The following is a 27,180-nucleotide window of genomic DNA, read 5'->3' on the forward strand; positions in this document are numbered from 1 at the left end:
AGCAGTAGGGGGCGAGCGGCCCGGTTCGCTGGGAACAGGTAAACCACACACCAAGCCTACTGTGCTCTTCAGAGTCAACAAGTTGTTTCGGCAGGTGACTCCCACTCCCGGGCGTTTGTTTCCTGGCCAGGCTGGGCCCCGCCCTCGGAAAGCCATCCTGGAGTGGGCAGGGCTGGCGGCCGGCGCCACCGCCGTCTGAGGAGTCCAGGAGCCGAGAAAAGTTGGCCAGAAGCGAGAGACTGATTTATCTGCGCTAGGGACTCATCCAGGAGCGACTGACTGCAGAGAAAATGGCTCACAGAAAAGCATACCCACGATGTTCCAAGGGTCTCTGTCCAGGCCTGAGAGCGCAGGTGGCCCACCTGAATGTGCAAAGTGTTTTGTTTTGTTTTGTTTTGTTTTTGAGAGAGAGCTCACAGCCTTTCTGTCTCCAGTCTCTGTTCTTATGAACAAGAATATTCTGTCATGTCCCTTTGAGGGTGCGTCAGGACACACCTGTGGGCACAGCAGAGGCGCTGGGCTCCCTCGGCAGGCCTCTGCGTTTGTGCTGATGTGTGTGCTTGGTTACTGTTTGGTATTGGATGATCCTCACACGACTTCAAGTCAGTGGAAGATGGTGGCCACCTCTTCTCCTAACTACAGGACTTCTGTATGTGCTTGGAGGCCCGTTCACTTCCATAATTATGAATGCCAAGAGGGCAGCGAGACTGTTCTGCACCTGAGCCTTAAATGGGGCTACTACTGTGTTTGTATCTTTGTCAAACACCTTTGTATGGATGGCCAAGTAACAGGAAGTAGAAAATACCCTGGAGAAATGAAATCATCTTTAATCCATGATTGTTTTGTCAGCCTCACCTCTTGGAGAGGTAAGCAATGTCTTTGGTCAGATGCTAGAACACAACGGAAAATCTGTTTGACGTGCATTGCCAAGAAATGGCCTGGCTTTCAAGGACTCACCTGATAGGCCACACTGCCACATTTGAACATCAACATCAGAATCTATATGTGATAAACAGACCAGTGCTAAAAGCAGCATCCGTCAGTAACAAATTCACCTTTGATAGCCTAAGATCAGTAAACCAATTTGCATGTCATTACAGCCAATTAGTCCAGTTTTATCCAACCTTGGTATATGTAGCAGAAACTTTGCCAAACCTTGAAATTGAACATTGAGGTTTACTAGTGTCTCTCTCTCTCTCTCTCTCTCTCTCTCTCTCTCTCTCTCTCTCACACACACACACACACACACACACACACACACACACAGTGGGGGCCAGGGGACAGGACAGGAATTTCCATACTAGCCACAGGCTCCTATCATATTGAACTGTCCATCTAAAGCATATGGCTAGTAACATATATTTTGCTCTAATTTTGATTGTACCCAAATGTGACCAGTATTTTTGTTAACTATCTAAAAGCTCCTAGAACATGTTTTCACGCTTGTTTTATCCTTGATCACGTTTTACTCCCGCCAATGGTCACTTGACCCCACCTTTATTGGGTGTGTTCCATATCTAAGACGCTGGGAAATCAGGATGGAACTTACTTTTTAAAGTTAGTAGTAGTAACAGTTGTAATCTTTTGAGCACCCACTGTGTGTCACATATGCTATATGCATTATCAACCATCTGTAGATCAACTTGACAAAATAGCTATTTCTACTTTTAATGTACACAACTAAAAAAAAAAAAAAAACCTTGCTAACTCATGCATGACTACACAAAAGTACCTTTGTGAAACTGCCTCAAGACTACACTTTTTAGGATGAAAATAGCCTCTTTTTCTCCAACAGATGAAGTACCTTGGACTCAACTGGGATTGTCCCACAGACAATCAAAGTTGAAGAGATGCTTCAGGCTTAAGCCTCTCCTCTCTGGTCTTCCCAGGCAGGTCTGGTACATGCTCCCCTACTCCAAGCAAGCTAGCCTGGGCCACACAGTAAGATTATGTTCTTTTCATTGTTTATACAACGCCCTCACCATGTTGGTCCAGAAAGAAATTCATTAAATATTTGTTTAATTAAATAACATGAAATGAAGGGAAGACTTGTTATGAGGCCTTGAAAGTAATAGATCCTATGGGGGCTCACCTATGGAAGAGACTGGTTCTTCTCTTGGCAGCTATTTGCAGCCCTTTGCTACAGGGGTGAGGGTTTTCCAATCCCAATGGGCCAGCTCTAAATACCTATACACACAAGCAACACTAAATGGGCTCAGGAGTTCTCTCGTGTGTGGTGTATGTGTGTATGTGAGCATGCATGAGTGTGCACATAGACAGATAGATAGATAGATAGATAGACAGAGAGACAGATAGAGTCATAAACTTGAGAGGGAATTAGGAGAACAAGGGAAGAATTGGGGGCTGGAAATCATGTAAATACAGTACTCCTATATGAAAGTCTCAGTGTTTTAATTTAAAATGTAATGGATCCTATAAACATTAATAGGTATATGTATGCTTAAATAGAAATGTATCCACTATATTAACATTATCTGGTGGTTTACTAATTACACGTCTTTTGGTTGGTGGTGGTACTGAGAGAATATTGAACAATCAGAACATGGGAACTAAAAGGGTTAGTGAGCTGTGTGGCCCACTTCCTTCTCATTCTTCGAGCAGATTCCCTACTATGGTAGAGGTGTTAGGGGATATAATTAAAAACAAATAAAAGTGCTTTCTGCTTTTTCAGAGCCTACAGCTTAGGGGAGAACTCAGAAGTTAAACAAATTATCCCACAGATGATAGGCTTGGTGAAGGAAAGTTTTAACATGAGGAGAACTCTGGGGAGTATAAAAACAATTAATAGAGAAAACAGATCTTGTCATGAAATCAAAGAAAAAATAGCCTGAGGGAAGAAAAGTGAAAACTAGGCTGTTATTTGAAAAATGAATATAAGTCATCAAACTTTGCACAGGGAAATTAGTGCCCCAGTAAAGAAATTCCTTTATCCATTCATTCATTATTTTTCCTGAGTAAAGTTTCTAAAGATTATTTGTATTGTTGTTATTTTTTGAGTGTGTGTACAGGTGTGTACACTGGGAAGTATCCTCAGAGGCCAAAAGAGAGTCAGATCCTGGCTGGAGTTACTGGTCATTGTAAGCCATCCAATATGGATGCATGGATCCTAACACTGGTCCTGATGACAGAGCTGTGTGCTGCCCAGTTTTATGTCAACTTGATACAGGGTAGGTCATCCGAACTGAGGGAATGCCTCTGTAAGACTAGGCGGTAGAAAGGCATATGGGGCCTTTTCTTAATAAATGATTGATGAGGGAGGCCCAGTCCATTGTGGGTGATGCCATCTCTTGGCTGGTGGTCCTGGGTTCTATAAGAAAACAGGCTGAGCAAGTCATGAGGAGCAAGACAGAAAGGAGCACTCTTCCGTGGCCTCTGCATCAGCTCCTACTTCCAGGATGCTATCCTGTTCGAGTTCCTGCCTTGACTTCCCTCAATTAGCTATGACTCAGGATAAATCAACCAAACCTTGTCCCCCCCCCCCCAAGTTGCTTTTGGTCACTGTGGTGGCTTGAATAAGAATGTGCCCCCAATAGGATCATAAATTTGAATGTGTGGTTATTAGGAAGTAGAGCTACTTGACAGGAAATAGGAAGTGTAGCCTTGGAGTAGGTGTGGCCTTGTTGGAGGAAGTGTAACATTGGGGGTGGACTCTCTCTCTCCCTCTCTCTCTCTCTCTTTCTTTCTGCTGCCTGCAGATCTGGATGTAGAATTCTCAACTATCTCTCCAGTACCATGCCTGCCTTCAAATCACCATTCTTCCTGCCATAATGATAATGGACTAAGCATCTGAACTACAAGTAAGCCTGAATTAAACGCCTTCTTTTATAAGAATTATTATTGTTAGCATACCTGCCCCCAGTCTGCCTAGCAACCTATGACATCATCACCTGCCTGCTACTAGGTATGCCAGCTGCCCAAGATATAAAAAGGGCAAAACCACCTTGTCTTCCTCTTTCTCTCTCCTGTTCTCTCTGGCTGTCCCTCTCTTTGTCTCTATCTCCCCTTGAGACACTGCTCCCCTCCTGCTCTCCCACACTCCTATAATAAGCTTCTCCATAACATATATGTTGCCTGGCATCTCATTTTTAATCCTGACATCAAATATGGTCGTGGTTTTTCATCACAACAATGGTAGCCCTAACTAAGACAGTCATGATCTTTCACAATGTAGTAATAACCCTAACTTAGACAAACAATAAGTGTTCTTAATCACTGAACCAGTTCTCTAAACCCTTGAATGTATTTTATATCCTCAATGTATCCATGTATTTTTGCATCCTGCATTCTTGTTAAGGGAAGATGGACAACTAAGAAAATAGTATATTGTACTGCAATATGAAAGAATGCTAGAGAGAATTATAATATGATATACATTATACACAAAAAAGTGTTGCAATCTGTAGTATTAGAGTTTGTAGGAAGTCCATAGAAAAGGAGTTGTCAGAGTTCCTTCAAAGGCACACAGAATTCAGAACACATGGGGTCTATACCATGCACTAAGGGATCCATATTTTAGCAAAAACGATAAAGTAAGTCATTAGTTAAAATAAAGACTCTAGTCAATGATTTATACTTCAACAGAAAACTATTTCACCCAGAGTAATGTAATGTAGTACTTTCAGAACTGTGTGTCATATGTAAAGCAAAGCACATTTAAAATTAAAAACCATTCTCTTTCCATTAATATGTAAGTTCACTGGGAGAAAGATAATGCTTGCCAGCAGGTAAACCATACACATATACATTAGTGTTTAATCCAGCAGTGAGATATAGAAAAGGAATTTGTAAATCAATGGCTTAGACATTAAAAATAACACATTAATCTTCATTCAATACTCATCCTAGAAATGTGATTTCATAAAGAGTTCTCAGCGTCTGGAGGATTTTTCATTTTCTAGTCTCAATTGATCTCAGCTAATAAGGAGGCCGTTGTTAAAAAGAACGTTCTCGTTCAAGATGATTTACCATGGTTAAGATGGCAAAGGAAATTGGAAATTTATAGATCTGTTAAAGAGACCTAGATGTCAGGCTAATTGATACGTTTGGCTACCCTTGAAATTGCATCCATTTTTAGAATGGCAAATGAGCTCTCTGAAGCTCACCCTTTAAGCACACTGCAGAGCAGCATCAAATAGTTACCCATTAAGCAGGTCAACAAGTATGTACACATTCTTTCCCCGAGAATTTCCTGTTTCTCTGAACCAAATACACATGGCACGTAACATGCAAGCACAATAACAAGCACAAAGGTAATCATGATGAGAAATTAACAATTTGGTAAAAGCAAAAGTTTGAGTGCCTTAGTTCAAAAATGAAAGCGTACAGTGCTTGTGACTAGAACAGGTCGTTATCAACCCCTGTTTAGAAAGATATTAAAGGACCCAATGGTTCTTAGATTTGACTGTAAGCCTGGCCACCTGTCACCACTGAAAAGGCTCATTCTGCACTTGGAACTACAGTCACCTCATACCAACAGTGTGTCAGTAGACTAATAACAGAATATTCTATAGACGCTTTTTTGTCTTCATAGTCTGGAGCCAGAGTAAGCCTCAGTCAAAATCTACTGGAACTTCCTACCTTCATTTAAAGTCATGGTCTTCAACAAGTCAAGCTCACACAGACCAACCCCTGTCAATGCCTACTAGATTTACCCACCCACCCTCAAGTAAGAGGAAAAGCTGAAGGAGGAGAGAGATGTACTCGGTGTGCCACATTGAGAAGAACAGCAAAGAGGTCTGGTGATACTTCCAGATTCATCTTGGGTCCTAATAAGAAGTTCAGGTTTAAATAGAACTCAGGGCATGTGTAAGACAGAGTAGTCATGGTCAAAGTGTGGTCTTACCCATCATTATCCTGGCTGCAGTCCCTCCTGAAAGGTGATACGACAGCTTGGCAGAGCTGTATGGAATCTCTTTCTGAAAGACAGGTTCCTGGTTGGCATCAGCCTTTGGCCTTTTTCTTCTCCCAGCATGAGGTTCCCAGGGGAAATACAGATTTTCTAAGGACAATTGTTGATAAGAACAGGGAGAGGAACAAATGTCTCTTTGGAGTATCTTCTTTCTTGCCAGGATAATCATACCTGGCCACGCCCTCTACTTCTCCAGGCCTCTGCCTCAGCCCCATTGCCTCTCAGCTCTGTACAGTATGTACATGCTACTCCTCCAAGTAGACCAACCCTTCCAGGCTCCCCACCTTATTCACGCTCTCCTCACCACCCCCTTGCATTTAAAACTGTTACCTATCTTCTCAAAGTCTGGCACCCACAGGCCTCCATCTCTCCCCAGCATTGTTTCTCCACTCCATTTCCCACCACCTGTTGGTTCAGTTTTTTTTAACCAATACATTTTATTACGAACTTATTAACCGAGCGTATGTCCCTTATAACCCAACTATCTGAAACAATAGGAAAAAAGGATTAAAGAATAACAAAACCGTAAGGATATTAGTTTTGAGGAACAATTTTTTTTTTGGTGTAATCAGCAGGATTTTTTGTTCTTGTTGTTGGAACCTGGAGTAATCGGAACCCAGAACCTCAGCAGGAGTCCAGAGCCCCGAAGCCTTCTCTCAAGTGGTTTTCTTTAGGAGCATCTCGAAGAGGAGCAATGAACAGCCAAAACTATCCCAAGTCTCCAAAGGCCCCGCCTTTAGTTTTAGGCTCATTTATATATCTCCTTTCAGAGTCTGTTCACGGATCTTTTCAGCTGGCAACAATCAAGTTCCCACAGGAGTTGGTTTATCTTTTAGTGGACTACCATCACCTGTTCTCACAAGACCGGTCACCATCCCACACTTGGGGTCATAACAAAAACAGGTTTATCTTTCCTTCAACCACTTCCTGTGTCCTGGGTTGGTTTATAGGCCATTTCTTTTCCATCCCCTCTCTCTCCAGAGTGCATCCCAAGTGAGCAGAGGTGGGTATTTACTTTGCTCACCAGAGTCTTTCCAGTTTGAAAAGCAGCGCTTAGCACACTGCAAATATTCTATCAATATTTGTTGAAGAAATGAATGTATAAAAAGAGTATAACTGAACAATTTAAATATAATATGAATAAATTAATAAAATATATTAAAAATAAAAACAAATAAAAATAAAAGAATAAATTGAAAAAAGAAAGGATAATTAAAAAAAAGAAAGAGTATAACTGATAAAACATCTAAATCATAAACTAGATCCAACAATCTGCATCATTATTCTGATGATGTCGAAGAGATACCCTTATCATGCACGTGAAGACAGGCTTTCTCTGTGTAGCTTTGACTGTCGTGGACTAGCTTTGTAGATCAGACAGGCCTTGAACTCACAGCTATCTGCCTGCCTCTGCCTCCAGAGTGCTGGGACTAAAGGCATGCGCTACCATGCCCAGCTCCCTAAATCAACAGTTTTACTGCAAGGCCTAACAGATTTATGGAAAAGTGTGAAAACACATTTTACAGGCAGGTTAATAAAGAGTTATACAGAAAGCATCAAAGAAGCCAGAGTAGGGCATCCAGAAGCCCCTATCGCCTCATGGATGCTACCAAACCCCTTGCCTTAACCCCACAGGTATCTTTTTCATGGTGCCCAGTAACTGCTTTCTTGATCTTTCTTCCTAGGCATAAAACTAGATACCAGTCCTTCAACAAGGAGGTAACAGCTCTTTGAACTTTAGATAAGAGAAATGACACAGTAGACATTGTTTGGCTTTTCTCTTTCCATTCCTGTTACTTTTTTGTTTCACGAAAGTTCTTGCATGTGGCTGTGGTTAACTGGTTCTCCTTGTGGCAATGATGACTGTATTGTGACTCATTCGTATTTTCTGCTCCTGGTGAATGTTGTTGTTTTGTTTTGTTTTCTGACTTTGAACTGTGAATGACAGTGCTGATGTGAGTGTTTTTCTGACTCTCCTCTGGTCACACTCCGTCCAGCACAGATTGACAGTACTCTTTCAGATAGTTAGGTTGTGACTATTTTTTTTTTTTTCATTCTAACACCTGAGAACAATGGCTCTACCAACACTGAGAATAAAGGAAAAAACATAAACATCACAGACAGAGAACAAATGTATAAAGAATACATCAGATTATAACCACCTAGTAAGTGATAAGACAGTCATAAGAATAACTACACTACACTTTGTAAATATCCCAACTTTTAGAAAGAGATATGAGATGACTGCATTTGGAAGAGATTTGGGAAGATGCATCGAAAGACATTCCAGAGCACAGGGAGCAATACAAGAATTCAAAGGAAAGGAAGGTAGGAGTAGGTCCTGGAACCTATGGTAAATTTAGCTGGGCAAGTACATAGAAGTCTAAAGGGGGGCTTTTTATTTTATTTTGTTTTATGTTATTTTATGTTTATGTTATTTTATTTGTTAAATTTTATTTAACACTTAAAAAATAGGCTCACAGCAATTTAAATACAATGAGCAAGAGAAGGAATCAAACCCAATTTCAGGGAGCTTATAAATTAGAGGGGAACACAACCAACCAGCAATCACATTTTAAAAATGCAAAATCGAACCTGGGACAAATGCTTTGGAAAAGATTAAAAACAAAACAAAACAAACAACCGCATATAAGGCATCAAAACTGAGTCTGGTTAAGGGGGGGGGGGGGGGAAAGGATTTTCTAAACAAAAGATTAGTGACAATAGGAAAATAGAAATGGACTAGGCCCAGCAGAATAATGAGCATTCCAAAAAAAAGGAAACAGTTGTGCAAAGGGCCTAAGGTGACAAGGGTGCAGAGCGCTGAAGCCTTTAGGAGTCAGCGAGGGAAAGGTAGGTTGGGCCCAAATGTAAAGATTTTAAATGCCAAAGACATTCCACTTTAGACGTCTTGAGTTCCGTGTACTTGTGGTCGTGTTGTACTTAGTTTTGTATCAAATACAGAAGAGTGCTTCACACGTAAGAGATGTTGAAATTACTTGCCGAACTGCCCCAAGAACGGATTTTAGTTTTGTAGATAATAGAACCTAAGGCAGGGGCAGCAGGAATTCAGAGTAGAGCCAAGTCATCAGAACCTAGGAGGAGTGTGGCAGCTGGATTTATTGACAAGCACTCATGATTCTTAGTGGCAAGGACGTTTGGGAAGCCTTGACCTAGGGCAAATTCTAGGGAGAAGAAAACGGCAGGTGCAATGAATGTATGCCATATTATGAGAGAGCCCAAAGGTCTATCGGACGGTGGGGAGGGGGGGTGGACATCCTGAAGGTGCAGGCAGGGTAGAAGAGTTGAGGATACATCTGAAAAGCTTTACTGGATAAACTATAAAGAGTTCTGCGCTAATGAGGAACTGAGAAGATATCTTGTGCAAGGAAATGACTTCTACAGGGAAATATAATCCAGAGAAATTGATAAACAGAGAATGAAGTATTTCTAAGGGAGACACAGTGGTGTTTAGTGGGTATTTCCATGACACACTTAAGGGAAGGCAGGAGGCATGTGAATTTGAGCATCCTAGTGTGGCAGACTGCCTTAGCTAGGGAGGAAGTGGTATGGTTAAGAAGAAAAAAAAAAAAAAAAAAAAGCCCTCACTTTACATGTAAGATTTATTGTCAAATAACACAGAACAGGTAATTATAACAGACTGCTGGAAATGGGGAACTCATGTTTCAAAAAAAATTTTTGTCATGACCAAGTATAGTGGAGTTTCTGATATAGAAACCATTGGAATTTCATCTATATAAGGATGTAATTAATGAAGGGATCAAACACAAAATACAGAGAAATAGATTTGTGTAAATAATATTGAAGGGAAAATCAGAAAAAAAAGACCCAGAGATAGGAGCAGCTATCTTCAGTCTTGGATCTCCTGACCATTGCTCTATAGGGTCTCTAAGAGCAGAAAAACAAATTCTCTTAGGACTTGATTGCTGATATATATAATTGCTTCCTATTTAGAGCATCCAAGCACAGTAAAATTCTAGAAAACCTGCTTTTGCTTGATTCCACCAGCTAAAATAAACATTAATAAATTTTTAGGTGACTTTCTGCGCCTTAGATTCAAGAAATCTTGAGGGCTGTGCAGGTGGTTCGGTGAGTTAAACGCTTGCCACCCTAGCACCAAGGACCTACATTTTAATACCCAGAAGGCACTGAAAAAGTATAGTGTGTGGTAATCCACTTTACTCTCCAGGACAGTGCCTGGGGAATCTAAGTAACATGGAAGACTGGATTTTTTTCGGGTTCCTGTCATGAACGCAGCTGACAGTCACTCATCCACTCTGAACGGTGTCCCGTGTCTTGTCAGTGGAATGACACCCTTCCTACCCCACCTATGAGGAAGGGCCTCTTCTTGGTACCTGTGAAATGGCTCATCAGGTATCAAACAGCTCCCTCCGTCCTGCGTCCCGGGAGTTTGGCTTGGCATTATAAAATGAGTAAGTATGTGCTCTCCACACCGAGGAGTCCTGTGTACTTTAATTTAGTTGTATGTATTTTTTTTTCCTACCAGAATTGAAATAAATAAGACAAGAAACAGAAACGTTTACAATTTAAAAAAAAAAAAAAAAAAAAAAAAAAAAAAAAAAAAGCCTAGTGCTTCCACTGTGAGGACATTTACTTCAAAGTAAATCATCAAGACAATAGTAACCAGGTTCAAGTATATCACTTGATTCTCACAGCATTTTGTGCCCAAGTCTGTGCTGGCTCCCGGGATTACTCAAGAAAAAGAAGAAATCTTCAGATCTCAGTTTTGTATGCTCGGTACAGAGAAGAGCGGGTGCAGTTTCCAAAAGAGGAGCTAGGCTTTTCTCAATCTTGAGAACTTCTGCTCCAGGAACTGAATTCCACCAGGTTTCAGCCCATTCTTGAAAATGCTAGAACCTCCTCTCAGTGAACTAGCGTCTTCCCCAGGAACATTTCCGGTCCTGGCCCAGGTTCTCGCTCCGCCTGCACGCTCCGCCCCTCCCCTCACCGCCGCAGGCCCCGCCCCGCCGCAGGCCCCGCCCCCGTAGCCCCGCTGGCTCCGGGTTGATGATGTACGCAGCGTTGCTCCGCCCCCTGCCCTTGAGGCGGTGGAAAGATGGCGGAGTTGGATATCGGGCAGCACTGCCAGGTGCAGCACTGCCGGCAGCGAGGTGACGCTGGAAGCCCAATCTCCGGCCGCGGGAGACCTGGGCCGGGTTCTGACGGCCGGGGCGGTGGCGGGTGAGGGAGGTCGCGGGGCGCGAGCGGCCTTCCAGGGTGGTGGTGGTGGTGGTGCTTAATGTTGCCGTCCCTCCGTTTAGGGGTCCACTTTTTGGCCCCCTTGACTTCCACGCAGATTCTGAAAGCAGACCTTGCAGACTCCTCGGGGTTCAAAGTGGCCTTGCTCAAGAACCCTTGGGCCGGGAAGCCGCGTAGAGCAGGACTCCAGGTTCCTTTGGTCTTACCACTGCGACCCTGGCGCATCCACTGCCTCAAGCTTTTTCTTCAGGTTTTTTTGTTTTTGTTTTCGGTCGGATGAATGAGTTAAACAACATCAGTTTTTAACTGTGGGTTCGCAGGTTTAGAAATCTCGGGGTTTCTGACCCTTACACCATTTCAGCAGGTCCTTAGGCGCTCTCCCACTCAATCACTGTTTGATTTAATTATCACTCCTCGAACAGAACATTGATTTTTGGTGCTGGATTTACTTAAGTGGTTAGTGGCAGAGTAGTACACTGGTTTTTTGGTTTTGTTTTGTTTTTCGGTTTTGACTTTTCAAGACACGGCCTCTCTGTGTAGCCTTGGCTGTCCTGGATTTGCTTTGTAGACCAGGCTGGCCTCGAACTCACAGAGATCCGCCTGCCTCTGCCTCCCAAGTGCTGGGATTACTGGCATGTGCCACCATGTCCGGCCAGTAAACTGCATTTTAGGAAGGTGTAATAAATAATACGGTCAACAGATATGTTCTTCCATTGAACAGATACCTTGTCATAAACTTAGACCCCAAGCTTCAAGGTATATTCAAGAAATATAACATTCCTGTAGCTGTCAAGTTCTTCAAGAATTAGACGCACAGTTTTTGCCTATGGACTGCACTCCAAATGGGTTTCATCCACCTGCGGCTTCAGTCAGTTCGTAGCAAGTTCCCGAATCCAACTCTTAGATTTGGCCTGGTTTCTGTGCGACACCTGCAGTGAGCAGAGACAACAGGACAGATGACAGAATCCGTTGTTACTTACCTAGGTCCTTTACCATTGACTGTAGTAACGATCAAAGCTTATTTTCACGTAGTCCTTTCCTATGGAATCTTAGCTGTTTGGGTTTGACTATTAAGTTATGTACATCTGGTGAGACTGATTTACTCTAGTCTGTGTAAAATGCCTACCAGCTGTGATATAGCTCGTCCTCAGTTTCACACATCTTTAGCCTTATTAAGTAAGATGAGGCCTCTCTTTTGGAAAGTAGAAAAGGGTTAAAATTAAGTGAGGATATACAATACTAGAAAATTATCTTGATCATAACTTTCTCATGGGCTTCCTTGAATGGCATAGAACATGTGCTTGAACACTCTTAAGTCTCAAAATAGCAACCATGCCCAATTTTTCACGTTGAAAAAAAATGACGTAATAGGCCAATAAGTAAAAAGTCTGTAATCCAAGCCCCAGCTTTTCTCCTATAGACAGAAGCAGTGGCAGCAGTACAGGAAGCTCATATTTTCAGAGGACACCGGCAGAGACCCTGCCCCAAAATCGTGGTGGAAAGATGGAACTGATTCCCAAAAGTTTTCCTCTGACCTCCATATGTGTGTCCAAGCTCAAGAACATATACAGATAGCAATAAAAATAAATCTGAAAGAAGGTACTTTGCAGATTATTATGTTTCAGTTTTTCATAGTGACACCTGAAATTAAAGCTCACAGTATCAGTCTTCTTGGGGGTCCCTTTTTTTTACATGTGGGGTTTTTTGTTGTTGTTGTTTTTTGTTTTTTTTTAGTAGTTTGCTTTTGTTTAAGAGGAATTATGTAGTAATTTGCCATGCAGGGACATTAGAAAGAAGAGTTTGCTTATAGAGTTGATCAGTAGATTCTTTTTGCTTAGGAAGACTAAATCAAAATCAGATACTGACCAGTACATACTATATTTTCCTCCAATTTCAGACTTTCTTCCATTTGTATGTGATGGTTGTTCAGGAATATTTTGGTAAGTTAAGTTTTTGTGTAGGATTTGAAAATAATTTTGTTGTTTGTCAATATGGGGTTAACTTCTGAAAATTACATTTTAAAAATAGTTTTGCCTGTATCCATTGATAGTTAATAGCACTGTAATCAATTGTGAAAAAGACAAACTGATGAGGTTTAGCTCTAAGTAAAACTACTTAGAGCCTAAAGTGTGTGTGTGTGTGTGTGTGTGTGTGTGTGTGTGTGAGAGAGAGAGAGAGAGAGAGAGAGAGAGAGAGAGAGAGAGAGAGAGAGAGAGAGTTAGTTTGATCTTTGAGTTTCCAGAAATGCAGTCATAGTGTGGATTTTACTTTACGATTTTGTTTTGTGGGGGCTGGGGAGATGGCTCAGAGGTTAAGAGCTCTGTCTGCTCTTCCAGAGGTCCTGAGTTCAATATGCAGCCACCACATGGTGGCTCATAACCATCTATAATGAGATCTGGTGCCCCCTCCTGGTATGCTGTTGTATATTCAAGTAAAGCACTATATATATAAAATAATAAATAAATATATTTTTAAAAGATTTTGTGCCATAATTACAATGAGAAAATAATACCCACAGTATAAAGGATGCAGCTTTTAAAAATCCATCCATGATTATTCTGTGCTTTTTAATTAACATGAAGAGTCCAACCTATAATGTTCATAAAGCAGGCGGTTCATGCTGTTTGACATGCCACTTGTAGACATGACCTGTGCACTACTCATGTGTTCTGGAAGTCATGACCTGACATTGCGTTCCTTCACTTAACTGACTCCTGCCTGTGGAGAAGCTGCCAGATCCCTTCATTGGCATGCACGTTAAAGCATTCAAGGCTTTTACTCAGTTGCAGGTGAGCTTTCACGGTTGACTGTAGATGATCCCGCTTGCTGCGGATGGCAGTTTTTTCTTGCATGACAGGAGTCACTAGGGTAGCGAACGTAATGCACCTCAAGCATAATGCGAGATGTAAAAATAGCCTGAGTTACGTCAGTTATCATTAAGCGCGTTAGCTGATCACAGTTAAATAATATATGTATTTTTTTAATTATTTAAGCCTTGAACACAGAAGCAAGGATTCTCATGGGTGTCCTGAGGTATGTTTATTTTCTCTTATCTGACATAATATACATATTTGTACCCAGGTACTTTCTTTTAGAACGGATTACATTCAAAGCTAGTCAGTACCCTGGGCATTAAAGTTTATAATCTTTTGCTGCATCTCTTACATTTTTCTCTATTTTGAAGAAAATTTGTTCTGCTTTGTATTTACGCATTTTTTTTTAACCACCATAATTTTTCTCCCTAACATTCTGTTTAGGGAGCCCACTCATAGTGTTAAGCTATGCGTTTATGACACGCGTTGGCGTCAGTACCCGCACCATTCAGCCCTTCCAGGTCACTGTTCCCGTCACTGTAGTGCTCATTTTCACTGGTGGCTGGTGATAGGATATTGTGGCGGTAAAGTTTTTGGACCCAGTCAGCCTTAGACCACCAGGAACAAACCCATAGTCCAAAAATAAGTAAATAAATAAGATATTTAACCTGATTCCAAACAGGTGCATAGATTGAGAAGGGAAGTCACAGATAGAAACCAAACTCACACCTTTCTCATTACCGATAAAGGATGAAGCTAGTGGAGAGCCAGGTGGGTCTTCTGAGGAAACATGAAGCAGCTGCCGCAGCCTAGTGCTCAATGTTACTTAGTGTCGCTTCTCCCCACACAGACCCGGAGGCACCGGCCTCTACCTTGGCATACTATCCACAGGTTTATCCGTGCTGCCATTCACTGAGCCCTTGTGACAATAACTAAGGTTGCAAGGGCGAATCTGACCCTTTCGTGTCATCTATTTGAGGAACGCAAAAATAACCTAAGGAAATATGACATATTTATATTTCTTATACAACTTAGTATAATTCTGCCCTCTATTCTTTTTTTCTTATGATACTATTTGATTTCTATGAATAGCTCTTACATTATCAGGTACATTTTCAAGTAAAAGTAATTTTACCTTTAGGTCATTGCAGAAAATTTGGAAGAAAATTTAGGTTTTTAATAATAATACTAGATGTTCCTACCATTATGTAAAGGATTTTCCTATGGCTACAGATTTTTTTTTAAAAGATTTATTTCTTTATTTTATGACTGCTCTGTCTGCAGGCCAGAAGGGGACATCACATCACATTAAAGATGGTTGTGAGCCACCATGTGGTTGCTGGGAATTGAACTCAGGACCTCTGGAAGAGTAGTCAGTGCCCTTAACCTCTGAGCCATCTCTCCAGCCCTTAAAATAGGATTCCTTCCCCCCCACCCACCCAAGACAGTGTTTCTCTGTGTAGCCTTGGCTGTCCTGGACTGGTGTTGTAGATCAGGCTGGCCTGGAACTCACAGAAGTATACCTGCCTCTGCCTCTGCCTCCTGAGTGCTGGGATTTAAGGGGTGCGCTGCCACCACGCGATGGCTACAGATTTTAAGCCATCATATTCTTAAATTTACTTAACCCAAGGAATCTAGTCACTCTATGTATAATCTGTTTATTTTTTTCCTTTCAAAATATCTTATGGGGCTGGAGAGATGACTCAGTGGTTAAAGCACTGATGGCTCTTCCAGAGGACCTGAGTTCAATTCCCAGCAACCACATGATGGCTCACAACCATCTATAGTGTGATCTGATTCCTTCTGGTGTGCAGATGTACATGAAGACAGACCACTCATATACATAAAATACCTAAATAAATACATGTTTTTAAAATAAATGTCTTCTGATGTAACATTTGGGGATAATAAAATATTCTATATATCATGAGAAATAGTTTGTGATTTTTGACAACTGCCTTATGGTAAAAATTTGCTCTTTAAGGGTTCTGTCTCCTAAACTGTTCATTTCTGAAACAGCCATGGTAAGTAGTTATAACTCCCCACATGAGGGTTGATGAGTTAACTACCTGGGCTTATTATTTTTTTGTTTTTTGTTTTTTGAGACAGGGTTTCTCTGTGTCGCCTTAGCTGTCCTAGACTTGCTTTGTAGGCTGGCCTCGAACACACAGAGATCCACCAGTCTCTGGTTTCCAGAATGCTGGGATTACAGGTGTGTACCCCTGTTCCTGACCCTGGGCATATTCTTATGGGGCACCTTTGTGTGGCATTGTTACAGACAGTAAAACTGTAGACAGTAAACTGGACACAATGGTGCACTCCTGTGATCCCAGCTCCAAGGAGGCGAAGTAAAAGTACTGCAAATTCAGAGCCAGCTTGGGTATTACAAGGCAAGACCCAGTCCCGTCCCCCCGCCCCCACCTCAAAAAGTAGACAAACTGAATAGTCATTTTAATTTAACTTAAAACATAATTACGTCACATTAGAAAAGTTATGACAACGTGAAAGAATAAGCCTTATAACCATTTCTCATACAAACATTCCTTGTAATTTTTATGTGAAAATATATAACTTAAGCTAATAAATTCAGACGGAAGTGATACGGGTGATGCTTTCTAACCCTGCTTTTGTGTTGTTTTAAATGAGGACTATAGAGCCATTTTCCCCTCTTACGGCTTTAGGTGAACGTAGTGAAGGAGAGGCCAAAGCCAGGGCAACACAGACCTTACTCGTGCTCATTCGAGGACTGTGCTGAAGTGGAGCTCGTGGCCGTGATATGCCCTTATTGCAAGAAGAACTTTTGCCTAAGGTAATTGCCTAAGCCATGCAAGCTTTTGAGTGTCTGTTTAGCTGTATATAAATTCATGAACAAGTGCCAGCGCCTCTCTTACTTGTAGACACCGTCATCAGTCAGATCATGGGTGTGAAAAACTGGAGACCCCAAAGGCTCGAATGGTTGCCACACAGAAACTTGTCAAAGACATTATTGGTGAGTCCCTGCAAGGTTCTGCTTCCTGGTGGACATCCGTTACTACCCTGCTCTTGCCCGGTATGTCTCATCACCAGTTACGGAGCATTTCTTAACAGCTCCAGTGTAAGAACTTGCGTTTTCTTCTAAAATGCTATTTATCTTTGAATTCTCTGGATCGGTGTTCTGCCCATGTGTATGTCTATGCACTATTCGTATGCTTGGTACCTTTGGAAACAAGACAAGGTGTCAGATCCCTTGGAACTGGAGTTACATACAGCTATGAGCCATGTTGGTGGTAGGAATTGAACCCAGGTCCTCTGGAAAAGTAGCCAATGCTCTTCACAACTGAACCATCTCTACGTGCCAAGAACTTGTATTTCAATGACATTCTCGTTAGAGTGTTTTGTATAAAGCCTTCCCGAGCAGTGAAAATCAGGACACGGGAAACGGGAAGGTTCCCATTAGATGGTGTCATTTGTTGGGCAGCTTAGCTCAGGAGTTAACAGGTGTAGCTGGGTGTGCTGATGAGGCTGGCATCATGGCCTGCTGGGTCTGCAGGGTGAGTTCTAAGCTGTGTGTGAGTGCCGCCGATAGTATGAAGCACAGGAAAGAGCCGGGCTGTGCTGCCGCTTAGTTTATCCGGCAATATGTTAGTTCAGTCAAAGCTTTATTCCATATTAAGTGTGGTGCCCTTGTTAAAACCTAATGTGTTTTATAAAAGTATCAGTGGTTGCTTTAGATTAAACAGGTTAGGTCAGAAAGAAGAGCATGCCTGTGGATTTTCTGAGGTAGAAGTTGTTTAGATTGGCCATTAATAACATAAACATACTTAATAGAGCTGTAATGTGCAGTTAATATGTGCTGAAGGCCACTATGGCAAAGCTGGGCATGGCGGTGTGTTTCTCTAGTCCCTTCCGAGGCAGGTGGGGCTCAGTGAGGTTCACCCAGCCACGTCACAAGGGAGACCTTGTCTCAAAACAAGAGGAAAAAACCAAACCAAACCAAAAAACAAAAGGGAAAGAAGGAAGAAAGAAAAGGAAGAAGACGGAATCTGGAAATTGCTATGGGAAAGAGCTTACAAGCTTCTATTCCTCCCTTAGACGCCAAGACAGGAGGGGCAGCAAGTAAGGGGCGGAAAGGCGCCAGAAGCAGCGGGACGGCTGCGAAGGTGGCGCTGATGAAGCTGAAGATGCATGCCGTCGGGGATATGTCACTGCCACAGGTGAGAAAGGCAGACGCGTCACATGTTCCCGATGTCTCCTCTCTCTTCCTCCCTTTAATCAAATCCAGCGTAAAGCTGATATGTATCATTTCTCAAGGTCACATGCTGTAGCGCCTACTCCATCCCTGTGTGTTCCCAGCTTAGAGGGATGGCAGTGAGCCATGTATGTCCTTCTTCACCATTTCCCCACGTTGCATCATGTCTTTACCGTGTGCCTGTGTTCATATGGTCTAGTTTATTCAGCGGCGAGGCATCCTCCTGTCGCTTGACTGCAGCCTACTGTACTTCTGTAACTAACCTCAGATTCATTCACTGCATTGTTACTAACATGTGTTCTCCGCTGAGATGCTGTGTTTTGGGAGGGAAGTTTCTCTAGATTGTATCTTGAAAAGTCAACACTCAGCAGACTGAGGTAGGAGATCAAGAGTTCAAGGTTAACCTGAGCTACAGAGTGAGTGTCAGGAGTGCCTGGAAAAAACTCAGAATCCACAAGCATACGTCATTAGATGAGTTAGATGCCCTAATATGGATTCATTTATTAACACTTAGTCATTTATATGTGTCCCAGTTTGCTTTTCTGTTGCTGTGACAAAACACTGACCAAAAACAACTTGGGGGAAAAAAGGTGTATTTCAGCTTCCACGTCACAGTCCATCATTGAGGGAAGTCAGGGCATGACCTCAGGCAGGAACCATGGAGGAATGTTGCTCAGTGGCTTGCTCCCCCTGCCTTGCTCAGCTTGTTTTCTTATACAGCTCAGAGCAGCCTGCTCGGGGATGGTACTGCCCACAAGGGCTGGGTCCTCCCCCCATCAACTAGCAGTCTAGGAAATGCCACACAGACATGCCAGCAGGCCAGTGTGGAGGAGGCAGGCCTCACACACAGACATGCCAACAGGCCAGTGTGGAGGAGGCAGGCCTCACACACAGACATCCCAACAGGCCAGTGTGGAGGAGGCAGGCCTCACACACAGACATCCCAACAGGCCAGTGTGGAGGAGGCAGGCCTCACACACAGACATCCCAACAGGCCAGTGTGGAGGAGGCAGGCCTCACACACAGACATGCCAACAGGCCAGTGTGGAGGAGGCAGGCCTCACACACAGACATGCCAACAGGCCAATGTGGAGGAGGCAGGCCTCACACACAGACATGCCAACAGGCCAGTGTGGAGGAGGCAGGCCTTACACACAGACATGCCAACAGGCCAGTGTGGAGGAGGCAGGCCTCACACACAGACATGCCAACAGGCCAGTGTGGAGGAGGCAGGCCTCACACACAGACATGCCAACAGGCCAGTGTGGAGGAGGCAGGCCTCACACACAGACATGCCAACAGGCCAGTGTGGAGGAGGCAGTTGTCACACACAGACATGCCAACAGGCCAATGTGGAGGAGGCGGTTGTCAGGTAAGGCTTCTTGCCAGGTGTCTCCAGTTAGTTGTGTAAAGTCAACAAAAACTAACCAGCACAATATGGTAAATACTTTGTATATAATTTATATATATATATATGTGTGTGGGTATGTGTGTGTGTATACATACATACATACATACATACAAGATGAACTTTTGGAATCAATAAACTTAAAATCTAAATCAAAGTAATGAACATAACAAAAATCTAGAAAGACATTATAATTTTGGAGCTGCAGTGAGGTACATTATATAATATTACCCATTAAAAAGGAACATGTTATAAAATGAAAACAGGTGGAAATAAAACACAGTGTAAGTAGCAGAGGCCAGTGGTTCACTGTGAGTTTGAGGCCAGCCTGGTCTACAAAGTGAGTCTAGAACAGCTAAAGGGTACACAGAGACACCCTGTCTCGAAAACCCAAATATATATCTTCTTGTATGATTATAGATAGACAGACAGTCATTCAGGTATGTTATGTAGTAGTCTCTATGAATTTATGCCCCATTGCCTGGTAGAAAGAACCAGAACCACAAGGGTGCCAGCATTACTGAACTTTTCTTTAAATTGTGTATCATATTCCGTGAAAGTTGAGATCTGACTTTTTGCCATTTTCCTATTGATGAATGCTGATTCCATCTCCTCTTATGGCCATTGTGTTTGATTTCTTTTTTTGAGATAGGTTCTTATGTAGCCCAGGCTGCCCCCAGGAGTCTATAATTCCTTTCTGTGCCCCATTATGCTGCCTTCTAGATGACCCTCAGATCCATCCTTATTAATTAAGCCTTTTATTAGAAATAATAGGAATGTATCTGGTTAAGTTTATTATTTCAAAAGCCTCATTTTTAGCTTTTATATTTCTTCTTGGGTATTTACATTTTGCTTTATTTCTTCTTGTTTTCTGTTTATAATACATTCCTTTTTATGGGTAAAATTACCTAATATACCCCACTGTGCATCCTCAAAACTTTAATGTCTTTTAAATTTGTTATGTTTCTTACTTTGTTTTAAAATTTAAGCTTATTGATTAACACAAGTTCATCATGACTTTGAGGGGCTTCTTGTTTTCTTTTCTCTCCTTCCTTCCCAGTCCCTCCCTGGTAGTTTAGTGTTTTCTTTCTAGCCCGCTCACCGAGAGCAACATCTCAGACCTAAGCTAGAGCTGAGTGACCTTCTGCTCCTGAGCAGTTCTGAGGTTGCGCAGCTGCAGCCATTGACCTGGAAGAGCTCACTGTGCCCTTGCCTTCCCCTGGACTGATGTGCACGAGCAGTTTCTGGGCCAGCACTTGGCAGTCAGCTCTTCAGCCTGCTTGATGCTAAAACTGTTAGGAAAAAAATAAAATGTAAGGTGGCTGATGGGATATGGAGCCCAGGGCCCACGCCAGCCTCTCCTTAGAAGGACCAAGTCCTCTAGAGCTGTGTCCTTCTGTCTTTATTTCCCCCTTCAAGCTCTGTACTACCTGCTCCGAAGCCCTGACAGCCCGCGTGGTGTGCTGTTCTCCCCCATCCCTCCCCCTCCCCACATCTTTCCATATCACATTTTTTTCCTTAGAGACTGGGCCTTTTTGTAAATGTTTGTAAGCTGTTTGTAAATGTACAAACTCGTAAACCTACTTGAGCTTCCTATTAGCTCCTTTTGAGCCTAAGACATTTTTTCAGCAGCTATAAGTCTTATTTTTCTCTGTCCCTGTTTGTGCTCACACTGTGTTCCTTTTGGAACAGGAACTGGTGCTTATGGACATAGACAAAACTTAGGCTTACCGTGGTTGGTTTTCTTGAGTGCTTTTTATCTATGATACGTCCCACTGACCTTCAGCAAATCTAACTTCCTTCCTGCTGAGACAGGAATTGCTTTGACTCTGTTATTTCTTCAGATAACTTGGATCGTTCCCCAGCGTTTCCACTAGAGATGCTTCACTTGGACCACTTTTATTGTATTGACCTCCCTAAAGAGGACAGCCTCCCTAAAGCAGTTTTTAGGAACCAGGGAAGTCTCTTCCCATTATTTTTTTTTAAAAATAAGGATAATTAAGTAAGAAAATACAACTAAAGAAAACACGTAAAGCACAGATTGTGTCAGAGAAGCTGTTTCTAAAATGCTTAATTAATAAAGGACTTTTCTGGGGCTCAAGTGTGCTTTAGTTCTTCGCTTTCTTTGTTATCAAAAATCTTGATACCTCTGATTTGTAGTAAAGTCCTTCACATAAAAATAAGTGTTTTTGTAACAGGAAGCCTGTCTCACAAGAGACAGGAACTTGATTCTAAGGTGTACAGTTGAAATCAGTTTGTTTCCTCACAAAGCAGAACAGCGGGGCCATGTTTAGGGACTCTGGTGTTGTTGAATCATCCATGTTGAACTCATTCTTAACTCAGGAGCAGCTGGGGGAATCTACGAAAGCCTGCAGTCAAGGTTGCGGTTACTGGAACTCAATGGAGAAAAAATAGAATTCCTCCTTCCCCGGACCCTGAACATGAAAAAGGTCACGCAGCTGTCGTTATGCCGAGTCCTGAGCTAGGGTTTGAGTCTTTGGGACATGCAGTTAGTTAGGTGGGCTACATGACTGGTTTTCTCACTAAAACTGACGTCATTATAGGGTTATCCTGCATTGACCAAAAGAAGAGGAAAGAGTACCCCTAGTCTTATATCATGTGTCTAATGTGTATGTTCACTTTTGCTTACGCAGACAGAAAGAATTTACTTCCAGGTTTACTTACCAAAGGGGAGCAAAGAGAAGAGCAAAGCCATGTTCTTCTGCCTCCGTTGGAGCATTGGGAAGGTCGTGGACTTCGCAGCTTCTCTAGCCCATCTTAGAAATGAAAACAACAAGCTGACGGTGAAGGTAACGTCCGATACCACTTTTCCTTTACCACGTTCTGTGGGATATGTTGTCCACAAGTGTGTTGTTCCCACTATGTGACTTTTTTCTCTTTCAGCAGAAGCTGAGGTTGTGCCACGTCCCTTCAGGAGAAGCCTTGCCTTTGGACCACACTTTGGAAACATGGATCACAAAGGAGGATTGCCCTTTATATAATGGAGGAAATGTTATTTTGGAATATCTAAATGATGAAGAGCAGTTTTTAAAAAATGTTGACTCTTACTTGGAATAGTCATTCAAGGATTCAAGCCAGAATTTACAAGGAGAAAGCATGTACATAGTCCATTTCTTTTACTACAGATACTTTTGAAAAAACTCTCACAGTTGCTTTTTTGGTAATTTATTTCCATTAGGTTGTAATTTACATCAATAGTTTTCTACTAAGTTCCATGTTTTATGTTTTAAAGTTTAACTGCGTGTTGGTAGTTATTGGCAAAGTATTATTCTTACTAGCTGTTTCTGGCTGCAGCTATAGAAATATCAGTCAGAATGTCTTTTCAGTTAGGCTAACGCCCGCTGTGACTGACTGCCATGCCACTTCCCTCTGCCGTCCAGCTCACACGACACTCACCTCGCTGTGACTTTGCCGTTCTGTGGCAGAGGAAGATGCACATGGCAGGGGCTTCAGTGGGGACTTAGACGTGGTTCTTGTCACCTGTGTCTTAAGCAAGTCCTATGATTAAGCCTGATCTTACGGAGCCAGAACACATCGCCTTACTGCATATTTAAATCATGATGGGTGAATTGAGGCTGCACGTGAGTTGCAGTCTCTTAGAGCTCTTCTCATTCAGTCTTCCGAACATCTGGACGAGAAATCTCATACCTTAGAAGGGAAAGGTATTTTCTTGGTATCATGTAATTGCACTGGATGTATTTCTGTAATGAATTTTGCATAACAGGATCCATCATTGTGTTGGTATAAATCTGTTACAATTGAGAATAGTGATGGGATAGACTGACTTTGTTATAGTCTCTTTCACTGTACCAAAGCAAAACGATTACTGAATTTTACCTATCAATTGAAATAAGTCCTCTTGGGAAATGCTTCTGTCTAGACCCAAGGAGAATGAATTTTTTCTCTCTATACCAGGTGAAGAACAACTATAGAAGGAAATAAAGTATTTCTAATTGCCTCTCTATTGATGAATATTAATAGTTAGTATTCAGTCATATATTTAGTGAAACTTTGTTTATTCAATAATTTTTCTTGATAACCATACATCGAGACTATAATTCATTCAAACTTAAGCACAGAGGTGAACATAATAACTAATCTATTGTCCCACTATCAATTCATCTTCTTCCCATCCAAAGTCCCAGGGACTTGCGTTGTTATGGTCTCTGGAATCTGTCCATTCTCCTCCTCTCCTGCACAACTTCCTGGAGTTCCCAAGTACCCTGACCTTTGGCCTCACAACTGCCAAACTCCATGTCCTTCTCTTCTGCCAAATCTCAATCTTTAGCATTTTCTATTAACCAATCAACTTTAAATTAGGTGGAGCAAGTTTTACACAACAAGGATAGGTATACCTGAGAATGTCCTCCTCTGAGCAGGGACCTGATCTTGGGAGCCAGTAATTTACATTAAAATACATGGCACCAGACAAATCCCCAACAATTCCCCCTTTCTGTCTAAATAGAAGGCCATTTTCTATATATAATGACATACAGTGAGAACAATTATGAAACAATTATAAAAAACCAATAGGTAAGACTTAACATACATAATGTCTCCTCAAAAGGTATTTAGCAACTTCGAAGAAAATATCCTATCTTGTTGAGCCTAAAAATTTGTACATAAATTAATTTCTATCAAAAAATTAATTTCTATCATGTCTTGTATCCAGCAGTCTAAAAACATTTATCTAGACCTTAATGCAACTTCTTAACTCCTAAGTAACTAAGCTTAATTGTAAAACTAAAACTATCTAGTCTTCAGCCCCATCAGAGACTTGAGAAGGAATAAAATTAATTACCTGAGTAAACAGAAAGTGCAGGCTAGCAGCTCCTCCGCCCGCCCCCCCCCCCCCAATAAAAAAGACAGAGGCAGTTTGCTGCCTGGACAGTCACCCAAAAACTAATGTTGGAGCATTGTCTTCAGCCTTCTGGCCCAGTATTTCTGACAGATTTGTGAAGCAAGAACTATTGAGGACTTGCTTACCCTGTCTTGGAAGAGTTTGGCAGTCAACTCAGCCTGCATCTAAGCTTACCCATTTTAGCAGAATTCTGTCTGGGGTAGAAACAAGTACTTTTTTTTTTTTTTTTTTTTTTTTTTTTTTTTTTTTTTGCCTAGGTGGTTGGCTTCCCACATTTGAAGCCATCTCCATATGGAGGTTCTTCGATGCTCATCTATTCTTTGAGGTAAGCTGGGTACTGCCAGGAGTTAGCCTGTCATCAAAGAATCCTTAAAATAATTAAAAAAATTTTTTTTAATTGCATATTCTATAGATCTCTGAGGTCTTTGAAGACCTTATCTATTTTTACATAATTTATGTGTTAAACCTAGGATGTATATTCTTGTGATAAATTAGACTAATATCTAACATGACCATGCAACTAACAATGAACTTGTATTATTTAATTACCCTAAACAGACTACAATAGTATTTTCAAAAGTATTGGAAGTAAACCTTGTATTATAAAGTTATATGGGTACAATATCTCATACAAGAGTAGAAATAGGTAGATAGTAACTTGAATTTGTACCAGTATATCAATATTTATACCAATCTATTAGAATAACCTTACTTAAATATAACTATCTCTAAGTGTGTGTGTATATATATATATATATATATATATATATATATGGCATTACCTTTTAAATAAACTTTATATAAATTCATATATATTTATATATAAACTATCTCTAAGTTAGATATATAACTATCTCTAAGAGTAGATGTAATAATCGATCTTTTGTTCTATCATCGTTACATATTTTTATATTCCCTCTCTTTTCTTTTCAATCCCTATCTCCATTCCCGAGAGAGAGAGAGAGAGAGAGAGAGAGAGAGAGAGAGAGAGAGAGAGAGAGAGAGAGAGAGAGAGAGAGAGAGAGAGAGAGAGAGAGAGAGAGAGAGAGAGAAAGAGAGAGAAATCCCTGAGTCTAACTTCATCTTTCTCCTTGAATAAGAACATTAATAACTTATAACAAACTCCCAATGGCAATAAACACCCATAGCCCAAGAAAACAACCCAAAACCTACTCAGCTCACCTTAATGGAAATTCGGTGTCATTCTCAAGGTTGCTTCTCAATGATTGGGAACAAAGAATGCCTTTTTGGGGCTCAGATAGAATTGGAAGAAGTGGATAAACAAGCTAGCAGTAGCATTTGTAGTCCAGTCTCTACATGCTGAGAAATTTCTGGCTTAATAGAAGTCCTCCTTGGAACAGTCTGAAATATTGGGCCAATTGGGATCCACAGCTTGCTTGCTTTCTTTCTTTCTTTCTTTCTTTCTTTCTTTCTTTCTTTCTTTTTTTTAAGATTTATTTATTTATTTTGTATACAGGGTTATGCCTACATGCACACCAGAAGAGGATATCAGATCTCATTATAGTTGGTTATGAGCCACCATGTGGTTGCTGGGAATTGAACTCAGGACCTTTGGAAGAGCAGCCAGCCAGTGCTCTTAACCTCTGAGCCATCTCTCCAGCCCTCCACAGCTTTTTTAAAGCTCTCCTGGGAGCAGGCTCTGATGAGGAACATCAGCTGAGACTGGAGCATGCAGGATGCTGGAGGATGAATCTTGTCAGCTCTGATCCAGTGTCATCGGTATCCGGTTCTTTTTCTGAAAACATAATTTCTCGCAGACATTATACAGTCCTAAAATTATAAATATATGGGATGTGTGTGATGCACAGATCAATTAAGGACGGTTCTCTGCTCTTTGTATGAGCAGAAGAAAGGTCATCTGTAAATCTTCATTCATGCCATATGGAAGGATGGGGTGTCCATGGGGATTTTGTAGCCAACAAGAGTTATCAGCTATGCATAGACATTCATTAGCATGTTGAAATCAAAAGGTTGTACACATCCAAATCTCTTCCCCTCTGAGCTCTTGGGTGCCTGTAGAATCAGGCTGAGCTTCTACCTGTCTCCTGATAGAACGCCTCATGATTAAACAAGCTGGTTGTCCTGAGCAATAGAAAAGGCCTTACCTTTTAAATAAACTATATAAATTCATTTTTACCTTTAATGCTTAAGTACACCCTAGGCACATTATATCTGTTTAGAGGTTTCTACGTTTGTTGTAGCTATTTTTGTCCTCCTTTTCCATGTGGAATGGGAAGTTATGCCTTTATAACCAAACCTTAAATAAACACCTTTCTACCTTTAGAGTTTAAGTATACCCTAGGCATCTTGTACCTGGGTTTTTACATTTGTTGAGGCTATCTTTGCCCTACCCCTTTTTCTGTATGGAATGGGTGGTTATGCCTTTATAGCCTTGTGTTTTGGGAACCTTATATTGAGTAATAGAATATCCCTTTTAGGCCAAAATGTTTATTGGCACCAGTTTTCCTGTGGGAGCCCCGCTTTCTAAGGAAACTGGCTGGCCTTTTAGGGCAGTGTGACATTATCTTTCCTTACATAAATGTAAGATTGATTTGGATCCATCTTATAGATCAGTAAGGACATTATTATCCATTATTAAGAAAAAAATTCACATGGTAACTTTAAGGAGAAAATGTATCATTTTGAATCTTAGACTGC

The 27,180-nt window shown here is 41.5% G+C and overlaps 1 protein-coding gene across 2 annotated transcripts; it reads left to right on the plus strand.

The window, feature by feature from the left end:
• The first annotated feature begins 10,968 nt into the window (after nt 1–10,968).
• On the plus strand, nt 10,969–22,732 carry Zfand1 (zinc finger AN1-type containing 1). Of its 2 annotated transcripts, XM_051158245.1 has the most exons (8): nt 10,969–11,082; nt 13,068–13,110; nt 14,164–14,203; nt 16,665–16,792; nt 16,881–16,972; nt 18,055–18,176; nt 22,274–22,429; nt 22,527–22,732. In XM_051158245.1, the coding sequence occupies exons 1-8, from the start codon at nt 11,028–11,030 to the stop codon at nt 22,695–22,697; spliced, it is 807 nt and encodes a 268-aa protein (XP_051014202.1). In that variant the 5' UTR covers nt 10,969–11,027; the 3' UTR covers nt 22,698–22,732. The 2 variants fall into 2 exon arrangements, with proteins under 2 accessions (XP_051014202.1, XP_051014210.1); XM_051158253.1 differs by lacking the exon at nt 13,068–13,110 and having other exon boundaries at nt 11,028–11,152.
• The last annotated feature ends 4,448 nt before the right edge of the window (nt 22,733–27,180 follow it).

The sequence above is a fragment of the Acomys russatus genome, chromosome 2 (genome assembly GCF_903995435.1).
Source record: "Acomys russatus chromosome 2, mAcoRus1.1, whole genome shotgun sequence".
Taxonomy (NCBI): Eukaryota; Metazoa; Chordata; class Mammalia; order Rodentia; family Muridae; genus Acomys; species Acomys russatus.